At 40.7% G+C, this 13,533-nt stretch overlaps 1 protein-coding gene across 1 annotated transcript in view; it reads right to left on the bottom strand.

The window, feature by feature from the left end:
* edar (ectodysplasin A receptor) overlaps positions 1-13,533 on the bottom strand; it is a 33,908-nt gene that overhangs the window by 10,510 nt on the left and 9,865 nt on the right. The window contains exons 2-5 of the mRNA XM_080498759.1: positions 10,886-10,951; positions 7,202-7,321; positions 2,772-2,953; positions 659-744 (exon numbers count right to left, since the gene is read on the bottom strand). Of these exons, the coding sequence (XP_080354885.1) occupies positions 659-744; positions 2,772-2,953; positions 7,202-7,321; positions 10,886-10,936 (439 nt within the window). The 5' untranslated portion in view covers positions 10,937-10,951. The remainder of the gene's footprint in view (positions 1-658; positions 745-2,771; positions 2,954-7,201; positions 7,322-10,885; positions 10,952-13,533) is intronic.

The following is a 13,533-nucleotide window of genomic DNA, read 5'->3' as shown; positions in this document are numbered from 1 at the left end:
GTGAGGCAGGAACATTACTGATGAGTCCCGTGAAGCCAGAGGAGCAGTGATCCAAGAGAGAGAGGGAAGAGAGTTCCCACGTCTACCTTAAGCACCTTTGAAGCCCACCTACTGTGGAGCGGAACCAAAGGGTCTCGAGCCGGGGTGTTCAAAGAGTGAGATCATGTGCCCTCCCCGCACAGAGTGTCAACCACATTGCTGTTCCCCACCTACTGTTTTGCACATTAAATCATTTAGTATTTTGATGAGATAATCATTGGATCTATCTCGATCTATTTCTCTCTATCCTGGGAAAAGGCGTCTCCCTGACCCCCACATTATTCCTGCTGTTTTACCCTCTCTGAAGCTTTCTGAGAGTCCGGCCCACATTGTAAAAATCATTGAAACAGAGAAGCTAACTTCCAAATGTTAGATTAAATTAAATCCAGGCTTTTTGCTTGAAGTGTACATCTGCTTTTAAACAACAGGTTGTATCATATTTGCTTTCAGAGAAAACAGTAGTGATTGTTAGCTTCTATCCAGTGGAAACCAGTTTTGTGTTTGAACGAAAAAAAAAAGCTGTAAAGAGTCATGTTTAATTGCAAATCTTGCTGTGGGAAAATCGAAAGTAGGGAAAAGAAATTTAAAAAAGGGGGCAAAAAAACAGTGAAGGTCTTACATTCTTTAGTGTTACGCGGTGCATTCTGACAGGAGTGGCAGACCATCCCATAGAGGTTTCTGGGTCGGTTTTCCAGCATGTAATACCTGAAAAAAAACAAATTGTACACGATTGAAAACCAGTGTCTTTTTAGATTTCAGAACAAATGGCTCACAGGATTAGTATGGGACTTTTACCGCACAGGCAGATTCATGGAACGATCAACCTTCGCACAAACACAATAGACAGAAGTGGTAGGTGTGTGGGGTCCACCTTCGAGACACACTACCCACACAGTGCACAGGTATTGGGAATGTGGCTGAGGTGAAAAGTTTGACTCTGTGAAGAAATGTCCGTAATTGATGCCTTAAAGGCACTAAACACAGCGAGGTACAGGTATCGCCCTGAGTTATAAAGTGTCGACCAGGATTAAGGAGAGTAGGAGGTAACAAGAGGGTAAATCTGTGAAAGACTGATGGCGGTATTTAATGATTTAGGCTCGAGGGCAGCAGTAGAATATCTGACTAAATCCACACAAAGATAATGGCCTGCAGGTCTGATTTCTTCATAGACTGGAGAGTGTCATGACTACTCCAGAGTTGTACTCACAGAAATTCTCATTTTGTAAGCAGGACATTAATGATTTATCATGAACCCTACTGTGAAATGAGAAGAAATAATTTATATCAACAGCATGTGTCGCTACCGTACACATTGTTTAAGTATAAGTTAGATTCGAATGAACTGAGTTGAGATATGGGCTATCACTGAACTCTAAAGCAACTGTTCAGGCATGTTATGTTCAACACGGAACTTGCATGGACTCCGTCTGCTGCAGCGCACAAAAACCTACGCACATACAGAGTACAGCACATACAGTGCAGACAAGACCAAAGCCACTGTTTGCATACTCCCTCCTGTAAAAATAATATTATTCAAAAGCAAAAACATCCTCTGAAAGGAGATTTGAGGCAAGAAAACAGAAACACCTGATGACAAGTGGAGGAGCTCTCAACATTAATCTCTCTGAAGAAGTCGACGAGCTCTCGAATGCACCTCCTAAATCATGATTACATTTATTTTTATTTTTATGGCCAAACGTGTCAACACTACGGTATTATATATTGCCATGCTGCCCACACTTAATGAAAAATATCAGGTGAAATATGATTCAGCGGTGAAAAAAAAAAAAAAAATCACAAATGAACTGTTTTACATTGACACAGTGAATCAATTTTTTCAGTAAAGCAAGAGGGGGAAGCTTGATTTATTATGCAAAAGACAATAGAGGAAGAAAGAGGGAGGAGAGGAGAGGAGAGGAGGACCTGGAAACACTTAACTGATTTAAATTGAGTTAATATTTTTATGTGACGGAGGCTGCACAGACAGCTGCCATGTGCCAACACTGTGTGTGTGTGTGTGTGTGTGTTTGCGTGCGCGTGCACTAAATGATTGAACTGTAAGGCCAGCCCATTCAAATGGTAAATTACGGCACATTACAGAGAGCAGATGCGTCAGTCACCATGTGCGAGTCAGATTTGAAATGTAAACATACTATACAGCACATCTTTGCGTGGGTAGAATATCCAATCAGTGTGTAATCACGTCGCAGTGTGTGTGTCAGAGCAGATGGAATGTATTGAATGCCGTCATCACTGACGGCAGTGTGAGACCGGGCCTCTAGTCACACGTGAACGCTAAGTGAGCAGAAAATCTGCGATATCATGTCCTGTTGTGTTTGGAAAATGTGACTTGGGCTGAAATGAATAAACATGTCTCATGAATCTGCTTTGATCAGATTGAAGTGCTCCATCTAGGAACTCTCCAAAATTACATGTTTAACCTTTTACCATTTCTGCGGTGGCCAAAAATCTGACAACATGTAAACATTTTTATTTTTTGTAATTTTTTTACTGCCACAAAACTTGTGACCTTCCACTGCACCACCGGCCATTTCAATTTAAGTCAGAAATATTATTTGCATTCAGTTTTTCTCGCATGTTTTCTAGTTTGACAAGGACGGAGACAAACAGTACTTGTTTTGTGCGGCGGGCTGACTTTTCAAAGCTGCATTATTGCAAATGGGCTCTGAATTGTGCATGTATTGTGTACGTTTTGGTGGGGTTGGTTTTACCCAGGTAGGCAGGGTCCGCACTCTGCGTCGCTGTCTGGAGTTCCTGCGACTCGCACCGTGGCTTTGTACAGAGCATCACAGTCTTTGTGACGTCTGCAGATCTCGTACTTCCCCTTGGAGTATTTTCCTTGTGGACAAGGCACGCAGGCAAAGTCTTCATCCTTCACACCATAGCCACAGGTCTGCAAAACAACACACACACAAATTGCATTTTTTAATAATACATTTCATATTTCATGCTCAGGGTTGGGCTCCAGCCACCAGCATTGTCACGTTGGTAAAAATAAGATAGATTTCCTCATGGTCTATACCAGGGGTGTTACTGATGCTGCCCATGAGCTAAAACCAGCTTCCCACAGGGATGTGCAATTTTGTATTTTTTATTCAAGAGTTACTGACGCTTCCGATGTATCCACTTTCGATTGCACTGTTAATGGTTATATTAACAGACACATTACTCCGAAGACAGAACCTCCCATTTCTCAATCCCCAAAAACTTTCTCCTGAGAGAATTCTGTTTATTTTATTTGACTCCAATACTCTATACTCTCCTCAGTCCAGCCCATACAGGATTCACACTGCAAGTCTTACTGCTTAATTCTGCTGAGATCCTTTTGTTTCTTCGCGTGGTTGTTCACGTTATGTTTTAAATGTGGCTGCCAGTGTCTTTCGTAGTCCTATTACAGAATTGTGACGCCTGTGGCAAATGTGGCAGGACTGTTCAGACTCGTCAGAACGTCAGAAAACACTGGATATGCATCTGATTTGGTACCACATATGAATCATGGCCTGGCTCTGATTTGAGTTGTTCAGACTCTTAAAAAAAACATTCAGATATGGATCACATATGGTAAAAAAAAAAAAGAAAAGAAAAGAAAGTTGCATGCGTATTACTTTCACCTGCAATGGTAACAGGGCCTTCCAGTCTTGAGCATTAGAATTAGACGCTGAAGTTACAATACCTCCAGCTAACAGTGGGGAAAACGCTGGGAACAGCCTTGTCCGCTACAGGACTAACAGGGGGAGACATCAAACACCCATGGATTAAAAAATTGAACACCAAACCAAACACGCTTCCCAAACACAAATCTGTTTTGATCCTTGTCTTTAACAAATCTGACATTCCTCTTTTTAAATGATAAAAGAGAATCTGATTGGTCCCAAACATGCTGTGTGACGGCGTGCATGTATGCGTATGTGCACATCTTTCCATGCTTGGCCGTGGTTAAGATGACCAACTCGTCATTCTGTTTCCAAGCATCGATCTCCTCCCACGTCCACATGGTAATTCCTCTCAGTGGGGAAGTGAAACAGGCCACACACACACACACACACACAAACACACACATCCAGAACGATACTCTCTCCTGTTTTTGCTCAGTCTTTCATCTCTCATTTCCCTTTCACTTTCATCTGTCTATTAAAACAAGACGGTGCCCCTGTGCTTTGGGCTACAGAAGACCAGCTCTTGATAAATTGAATTTTTTTTTTCCCCCCCTTCTGTTTGACGTCCACAAGTCTCAGCGTGATTGTTTGATATACAGCTGCAGCGAGGTATTGGCAGGAGCTTGTCGCTTTGGGTTAAAGCTCGCTTTGGATCTTTTATACGTAGGATTGCTGTGACTCTGCTTCGGCTTAAAGCTATTTAACAGGGAGTCGTACTTTTCAAAGCAATTCTATCACCTCTGTGAGTCTTTCCCAAGATGCATGGAGAGGATACTGAGACTTTTACTAGTATTTTTTGCCTTTATTTCAATAGTAGACAGTCAAGGGAAATGACAATACTGCAGGAAGTCAGGGAGAGAGTGATGACATGTAATCGGTCCCGCTGCAGCGCCAAACCAGGGAAGCTGCGGTACACTCGGCATCACAAACCGCCGGGTCACAGGGGAACATAATTCTAATACTGTGCAGCTTCAACGCATCATGCGGGCTGACGAGAGACTTCAATACCCAATTTTCGAACGTTTCCTCACCGCGGCAGCACTTTCATCACTCAGTAGAAGAAAGGAAATGGTAAATGTAAATCTGCGCTCGGTGTTTACATTTACGCAAAAACAGCATGGGAATCTGGACACAAGCGGCACATTAAAGGGATTACTGCATATTTTGTCACTGTGCGGTATGCTGTACAGCGTCTGTGTGAGGCTGCATGTGTGGGAATACATCTTCTGAAGTCTCTGTTGTTGAAGAGGAACCCTGTGGTTATTCCTTCTTTAAAGCATGCCAAAGTACACACACACATACACAAGCAGGAGAAGCGTGAGGATTTAGAAAAAGTGTTGAATTATAGGCCTTGGCACCAAAAGGATCAGACAGGCAGGATAAAGTGCAAAGGGAACTCGTACTCACTGATTAATCTCATTTATTTATTTTTTTTTGCCTTGTGTTTCTATTGCTCACAAATGGCTAAATTACTCTTTATGGCGGAGCCCTGTGCTTATCACACTGAGCTTCTCATTATCATCTCTGCCAGGGAGAGTAGCTCGATCATTTGATTTTACAAGTTCAAATCAGCACATTGTTGGAGACGCTGGCTGGAATTGCATCATGGCTTAATGAAACAAAAGCCAGGAAGGAAGAAAATAGGTCCAAGTGGGGGGAAAAAAAAACAAAAAACAAACACTGTGGGAACATTTGTGAGCTTTGCATGGATGATGGCACACTGTGATGAAAGACGGCAGGATTTAAGGATGGAGAGAGAGGAACCGATCCTCAGGAGAGAAACGTGTATGTCTTTGGGAGAACATGCAAACTCCCCACTGAAGGGCTTCCCAGTCGAACCACATTAGGCACATGAACTGATGACTGATTCATGGAATATGTTCAGCTGAAGTTAAATCATTTAGTTTGAAGTCAGGTGATGGTGCATGCACATTACTTTGGTCAGTTTGGGTCAATCAGTCAGAAGCTACTAAGATCAAGTATTTATAAGAGAACCCACAAGGGAAAAGCAGTTTAATCATGTTGAACTTTGCATAATGACCGTCTTGAAAGACTGAGGTCCCGTTTGCATTTTGGGTGGCCGTTTACACGACAGTCGTGCTCAGAGTCACTGAAAAGGGAACTTTTTGAAAACGCACCGACTCCCGTCGATGTGGAAACAGTGGAAAATGAAACTTTTTTGAAATGCTGCTTGTGCACATACACCCCACGGCAGTAAATAATTCTTCTGCACAGGCGCGAGTAGATGGACAATAACAACAATGCTTGCTTCTTGAGTGTCACAGCAGCTCTTCAAACGTTTTCATCTACAACAAGAGTAACAAGTAGAGAGCTTATGGAAATTACCACGAATGTAACCATGTTATTCATTTCACAGAAGTAATACATTAGGGAGGTTTTGCCAAAAGTAATAAGATTTCATTAGTAACTTACTATATAACACATTATCCCCAACACATCTTGTAACAGTGACGTACATTTTAAAATGGTCTAAATTGTCAGTCTTGTGTCTTGCTTTCCCTTGTGTTCTTTTTTTAACAATTGATTTCTACACCTGGTTTGCCCAGATGTTGCTCATTTTGCCTCCCAAAGGACTAGACTTTGTCCCAACAGGTCCTATTCTGATTTAAATTGTGTTTTGAGGAAGCAATATTCATGTTGAATTACTGCAGGGAATTGTAGGAAACGGAAATATTTGGTGGTTTGTGGATTCATCATATTAGGCACAATGTGTCTTTGTCTCTGCCTCTGCTCTTGTTTTTTTTTTTTTGTTTGAGGTGGACAAAAAAAAGATGTCACATATTTCACTGTCAGAAGAATCCCATAAATATAAACATGAGGCTGCAAAAAGTGACATTGGGCGAAGAGGACATGAGTTCATATTTTTCTATCAAACCTTTTGTCCTAAATTATGGGTTAAAAAAAAAAAAAAACACTAAGCGTGGACTGAAAACAGGGACTGCCTCGCTGTGAGCGCTCATTCCTACACCACTCATCTCTGCATTCAACTGCACCGCAATCAGCACGACTACAGAAAGACACGTCAAAGTTTTCAGGATCGAATCAATTACAGTGACTGTAATTTACCCTGTTTTACTCTGAGTGCAGCTGTCTCCGATAGGAGGGTGTATCCCCCCCCCAGGGTGCCCACTGAAGCATTTACCTGCCCTCTGTTTATGTTGGATGTGAGCAGACAGGCTAAATCACTACGTGACTACTGAAAGTCATTCACCGTAATTCCTGCCTTCACATCGGACTCGAGGGGAGCAATAAGCCATGAAGAAATTGCTCATTTGAATTTAGGCACCGTTCAAGAATCCGATCTATGCGCTCTGTGTTTTGTGGGTGGCCTTAAACAAAACCGAAAACATGGGTTGACAACGACATGCCTTCCACACAAGTCATCAGTTTTCAAAGGTCATAGCAACAACTGTGCAAAAGTCATTTCAGTCTATAGAGGGAATACTTAATCCGTGCTCTCGCACCATGTGCGGCTCCGTGCCCGGCTGGCACTGCGGACAGGCCTGGCAGCTGTTGCTGGTCTGGTTGAAGAACTCGTACTCGCCGCAGCTGGAATATTCTGCACTGGCGATCATGCAGCACACCTGGAGGGGCGGAGAGACGGGCAGGTGGAGAAGGCGGAGCAGGTCAGATAAAAGCGAAACAACACTGATAACTCGCGAGCACGAAGATGACACATTCACACTAATGCAATTACACCTTCAGAGCACAGCTGACCGACTCGTTGAAGTAGAAGTTTCTGCTTTCTGCAGCTGACAAGCTTCATCTGACGATGCTGGAATGATGGATTAAACACGTTGCTCAAAGGCTTTTCGGCGGTAATTTTTGTTCAGATGCAAAGTCAGTAGGAAACAAGTGACTTGACATGCATTGAAAATTGTGGAAAATATGACATTTTGGTCAGACAATAAAATGCAATCAATATCAATATAATGGCTGCAAAACACGACACGTCTTCATGTACCTATATGCTTTTTTTAGTTGTATTTTTAACAGTATTTCTAACTTTTGTAGACCTTCAGAACAAAGTCGTGCCAATATTGTGTTGCATTATATAAGTTTAATTAAACATGTTTTTTCTAAATTAGTTGCTTTTTGCCAAGATGCAGTTAAACAATTTCACAATTCAAAATGACTTTCATTGCAGGGCCGATACTTAATTACCACCAGCATTTTTTTTAATCAAATAAAATGTGAATAGAAATGTTTGTGAAAGCAAAGATTGCTCCCAATGTTTTTCCCCTTGAAAGGCCACATAATATCAGATCAAACAAATCAAAATTCTGTTTACATTGAGCCGTGAATAAAGACTTTATCAATCATGTTTCAACAAATTACTTCTTCTTTGTAAATGTGTGAATAACCGTTTGAGTATTTGAAAGGCAGATAGATAAGACAGACTGAAGTGAGCCGATAATTGATTTATCAAGTGAAAAGGACTAACGAAAAATCGTTTTCATGTTTTTAATTACCAACAGCCACAAAGAATACAAACATTTTAAGGACTTACGGAGACAAAGTTCTGTGTCAAACAAATTGCTCCATGTATTTAGGGCGGAGGTCATGATTAAGTTAGTGTGGGTTGGGGGACTGGTTAGGTTTGACGAGTTGTGATGGTTAAGGTTTAAGAAACACATCGGGTCAGTGAGAAGCTGAAGAAGACGTGTGTGTGTGCGTGCATGTGTGTGTGTGTGTGTGTGTGTGTGTGTGTGTGTGTGTGTGTGTGTGTGTGTGTGTGTGTGTGTGTGTGTGTGTGTGTGTGTGTGTGTGTGTGTGTGTGTGTGTGTGTGTGTGTGTTATGAGGGTTTGCGCAATAGGAGCAATTCTCTCGGCATGCGATTGGAAGTATGTGTGCTTGTATTACTCCTGTCAGGGGGGCAATCTGTTTACGCGGTCGAGGGCTTCTTTCTGGTTTAAGGCTAAGCTCAGCAATAAATTTAATGTTAGGAGAAGGATTAGGTTTAGACAAGTTGTGGCTTTGGTCAAAGAGCGTTTTCTGGAAATGAATGCAAGTCAGAGAAATTGTCCTGTGAAGAGATGTAAACGTGATTGTCTGTGTGTGAGCGAGTGTGTCTGTGTACGATGTGATGCAGCATTGTGTCATTGTGGCCCACTGTAATAAGTAGCAGCTGGCATTCGGAGCTCTACCAGGCACACGCTGTCCTTTTCCAAACAAACTGGCTTTTAAAAATCATCTGCTGTCCAGAAAACGGTGGAGGGAAAGTAAACGAGTGCATGACTAAATCTCACCATCTTCTCTCCATTGTTTTCATAACTTCTTCCTGTCTCTCAGACTCAAGGCGCTGCTCTGTTTGAATAAATGTATACATGTACTCCGTACGCGTGTGTGGCTTTGTTGTTGTGTACTAGTACCAATTCTAGGTGAGGAGTTGTTTTGGGTTGAGGTTATGGTTCGGTCAGGCAAGTCGTAGTTACCGCTGAGTTTAGAGTCTGCGGGGAAGTCAATATAAGTCAATGGAATGCCCCATAAGACATAGAAACATCAACATGGGAGTAATTATAAGTCATTTAAAACTAGATTCCTATACTGACTGACAGCTATATAAGCATTTGAATTCCCTTTTCAGCTGAGGTCCAGTCAGAGTCATATGCTAGATTTTGAAATTAGAATGCTTCTCGTGTTAAAATATCAGTATTTACATTGGACTTACTGTCATTAGTTAAATGTGTATTATTATTTTTTTCATCAAAGTTAAACATTTTTACTGTGTTTAGGCCCTGTTTCCTGCTCTTGTGTTCTGGCAGTAAATGACAGTTGAATCAACATTGAAGTCTGGTTTGGGAGATTATTTTCCTTGCATGGTGAGCAAAAGACAGACAGCGGGCGTAATGAGGCCCGGCACTTTAGGCAAACACAACAAGGTTTCTGAAACGGAATAATTACAAAATAATGATCACAGTAACAAATAGCAAACACTCAAGACTCCACAGCCATTCCTTTGAACATATGTGTGTTTTTTCCATGTTCAGCCTCGAAGTCAATTCGATTGTGACCATTTGACCAGGAATCAACCCTTAATGAATTATGTGGATACCAATGAACCTGGTTGGATTCAATTATTGGTTTCCAAGAGTCAAAATGTAAGTAAATGTTTTTTGGGGTTTTTTTTTATTAAGTGGTCATCAAATACTCAAATCTTTTGAAAATGGCAATTCTAGTTAATTAGATAGTGAAACTCTTTTGAGGAACTCTCATGGTCTTGTGATCTCATTTGAGATATTCTGGATTTTCTTTATCATATATTTAGGACCCCCTGGCACCACATCTTCCCAAATGTCCCCCTTTTTATCATCCCTATAGTTTGAGGCAGTTTTTTTTTATTTTTTATATATATATATGAGAAATAGTAGAAAGCTTTTCCAGACCAACAGAAGACATACAACTGTTAAACTAAACTTCATGAGTAAAATTCATAAATAGATTCTGTAAAACCTGCTGGTATCTTGTTGGTTACATTTAACAGGTATTTCTTTAATTGTGGGAAGCAGTGACACTCCACTTGAAGCTAAAGATTTGCTTAACACATCCACTGTAAATTTTTTAATTGTTTACATGTCAGCATGATGCTCCGTCTGTCTTGTAAAAGTATCAAGGAGGCCTCGGGCAAGATACTAAACCCGAAGTTGTTTAAAAACTGTATCTAAGCACTGTGAATGGAAGCCGTCCCCATTGGTTTCTTTTGAGAATGTTGTCAGTGGGTTTTAACATTAGGTTAAAAAGAAAAAAAAGAAAACGGAGAATCTGAAGATTACAATGACGTCTCCTCTCCATAAAAACCCCAAGGGTAACTAATTGGTACAAGTGCGGAAGAATTTTGCACATTTCTGACGCATAAAACCAAAGAGTCTGCATGATATGGTGCCAAGTGTTGAGTCGACCGTTTCTGCAATTCACACTGCTGGGCTAACGGGAACTAAAGAGATAAAAGTTCTGCTTAAAAACCTTAGAGGTCATAATAAAATATAAAGAAAATGACCAAAAGGAGATGGCAAATGAAAAAGATGAAAGAGGAGAGTGCATTGGATGTTATGAAGTGGGATGGCATGAGAAGGGAGGCATAAAAAAGGAAATAATGAAATGAAATAAACTGAAAGAACTATGTATGAGGCTAAAAAGAAAAACTTACTAATAATGAGGACAGAAAGATGGACTTCTTTTGACCTCGCCTTTCCGACATGTTTGCGTCTTCCTCCTAAGGCACCAGAGAAAAAAGAACAGAGGTAGTCATTAATCGTAGCTACTATTATTCAAACATTTTCAGCAGTCAGAGTCCTGGTCCTGTGTGTGTGTGTGTGTGTGTGTGTGTGTGTGTGTGTGTGTGTGTGTGTGTGTGTGTGTGTGTGTGTGTGTGTGTGTGTGTGTGTGTGTGTGTGTGTGTGTGTGTGTGTGTGTGTGTGTGTGTGTGTGTGTGTGTGTGTGTGTGTGTGTGTGTGTGTGTGTGTGTGTGTGTGTGATCACGTCATTACCTATAAACATGTAATAGCAGCAGAACAGCCGATGGCATTCTCCTGGCTCATGACTACAAGCACACATCACCGTTGGCTAACCTCTGCTTCAACAAAGGCTGGCGATATCATATAACAACATTTAACTCTACACCCTTTTTTTTCTCTTTTCTTTTTCTGATGTGTCATGGTCGTGCTGGGCTGAAATTCTGATCAAAAGCCCAAATATCATGGAAATGCCTTCTGCAATAGCATTCATTTGAAGTTGCACAGGTCTTAATGAGATTAAAAAGTAATATTATTTAATGGAAACTCTAAAACCAACACCCCCCCCCCCAAAAAAAAATGTCCAAAGCACTGTAATGATTGAAAATTTTCAATGGCTAAAGTACTGCAGTATTTCTGGTTTGTGGCAGAAACACACAGCAGCTGCAATAGTAAGCCGTAAATGGAAAAACAGCAATTAAAATCTTTGTTTATACAACCAAGACAAGAGAGGTATTCTCTGTCCCTCTGCTGGAAACTGATTTAATGATATTGGCAGGCTAAATGTGTAAAAACAAAATTGTGTGTGGCATAAATCATTATTTGCAGATTATTGTTTAATTGTGTCTTATAATTCACAGCTGTAGTGTCAGAAAGACGAAGCTTGTTGTTTTGTGCACGCATGTGTGTCTGCATGCAAGACAAAGTGAGAGGGAGGCCATGTGAATACACCGCCCTGCTCCGGCCAACTTCTTCTACAAACACTGAGAAGCTTGTCGATGTTTAATCATTTGTTTCATTTATATTTGTGTTCTAACATTTTAAGAATTTGAAAAAAAACCCACAATAAAATCAGTGTCAGCAGTGCCCCTGGGAATCAAATGTAGGATCCTTTGTCTCACTCACTGGAGTGGATAAATACATTTTCTGGCCATTAAGATAAACCAGAGGAAAAGAAATCGCTCCATGCAAAGATAAACAGGAGACATGGAGAGAGGACTCACAACTACACACCCAAAACAGAAGAAAGTGTGCCTTTCAAGTGAATTCAGGCCATTTGCACACACTAATTAAATAACTGAATACAATGTGATAACATCTAATTGTTTAATTAGCAGAATTTTTTGTTGTTCATTTCAAACTGCCAGCCTGAGCTGTTAAACATTAATTTTCTTTTTTTCTTAACAGTGATGCAATGAAACATTCTATTCTATTCTATTCTATTCTATTCTATTCTATTCTGTTCTGGATCTCAATCTCGTCCTGTGAGTCCAACATTAATGTTGAAAGCCGGCACTCTCCCTGCTGTGGGTCTTCCTCCTTGATGTTGATGTGTGCAATACTGGAATTCCTGATGCTGTTTGGACTCCTTTATAGATTTCTGATGCGCATTGTGAGTTCATGGTTCATAAAAGAAAAGTTACCATTGTTCATATTTCTTTGCAGACTGCACTGTATTACAACCAGCCGATGGTAAGATAGACGACAATCCAATATTCTCTTTCTCTCCAAGTGGTCCTGATCAAAGAGTCAACCAAAGAGATCAGAAGGCCTGCCAATCATTTGGACAGGTATTTTCACCAGAAAGCTGGTACCACACCATCAGACTGTGTACCACAAGTTCTACTTTAAAATAATGAGGCATCTGAGAGGACCAATCCCCACAAACAATCCAAACTGTGATGTAGAGGCACTGGGATACTCAATCATGATGTGTTTTCCACAGTGCACTAACTAGACCAACTTCCCAGTGCCAGTATTGAATCCCTGCAATTCTGTCTATCTAATTAAGCTCAAGTTATAGCTGAAAACGTATTTAAGGAGATTTGCACCCATTAGGAATGTCAAGCAAGGCAGGAGCACCGTGGAAACTCTATATTGTTGCATAAGGTGACCATATGAATGAGAATGATGACCAGATTTCAATCAGGTGCATTTTTTTCTTGGTATGTAAATACCACAATGCTTTGAAAGATCACAATAACCAGGCAGTTTTTAGTTCTAAAATGTTTTAGTTGCAGAAAAAAAGGCATTGTAGGTGGTTCAATTTAATATCGCTATGAAATAGGATCAGGTTTTTGTTAAGGGAAACCTCCCATGTGTTCAATCTTTGAATACAAGAATATTGTATGACCCAGCATTGGTCACTGGATTTGTGGCTGGAGACCCTATTTATGGACAATTATGGGTGACCACACTGAATAATTCATGACAATGCTGATCCTTGATACTCTTTGTAATTTGGATCAGTTAAAGTAGATGCCACTGAGATTGTATTTCTGGAAAATAACAATGATGCTGCCTGTAAGAACGCAAACAGTGCGAGTTTCCATAATAGCAATCA

The sequence above is a fragment of the Blennius ocellaris genome (genome assembly GCF_963422515.1).
Source record: "Blennius ocellaris genome assembly, chromosome: 6".
Taxonomy (NCBI): Eukaryota; Metazoa; Chordata; class Actinopteri; order Blenniiformes; family Blenniidae; genus Blennius; species Blennius ocellaris.
This window is presented reverse-complemented; position numbering and strand designations above follow the sequence as displayed.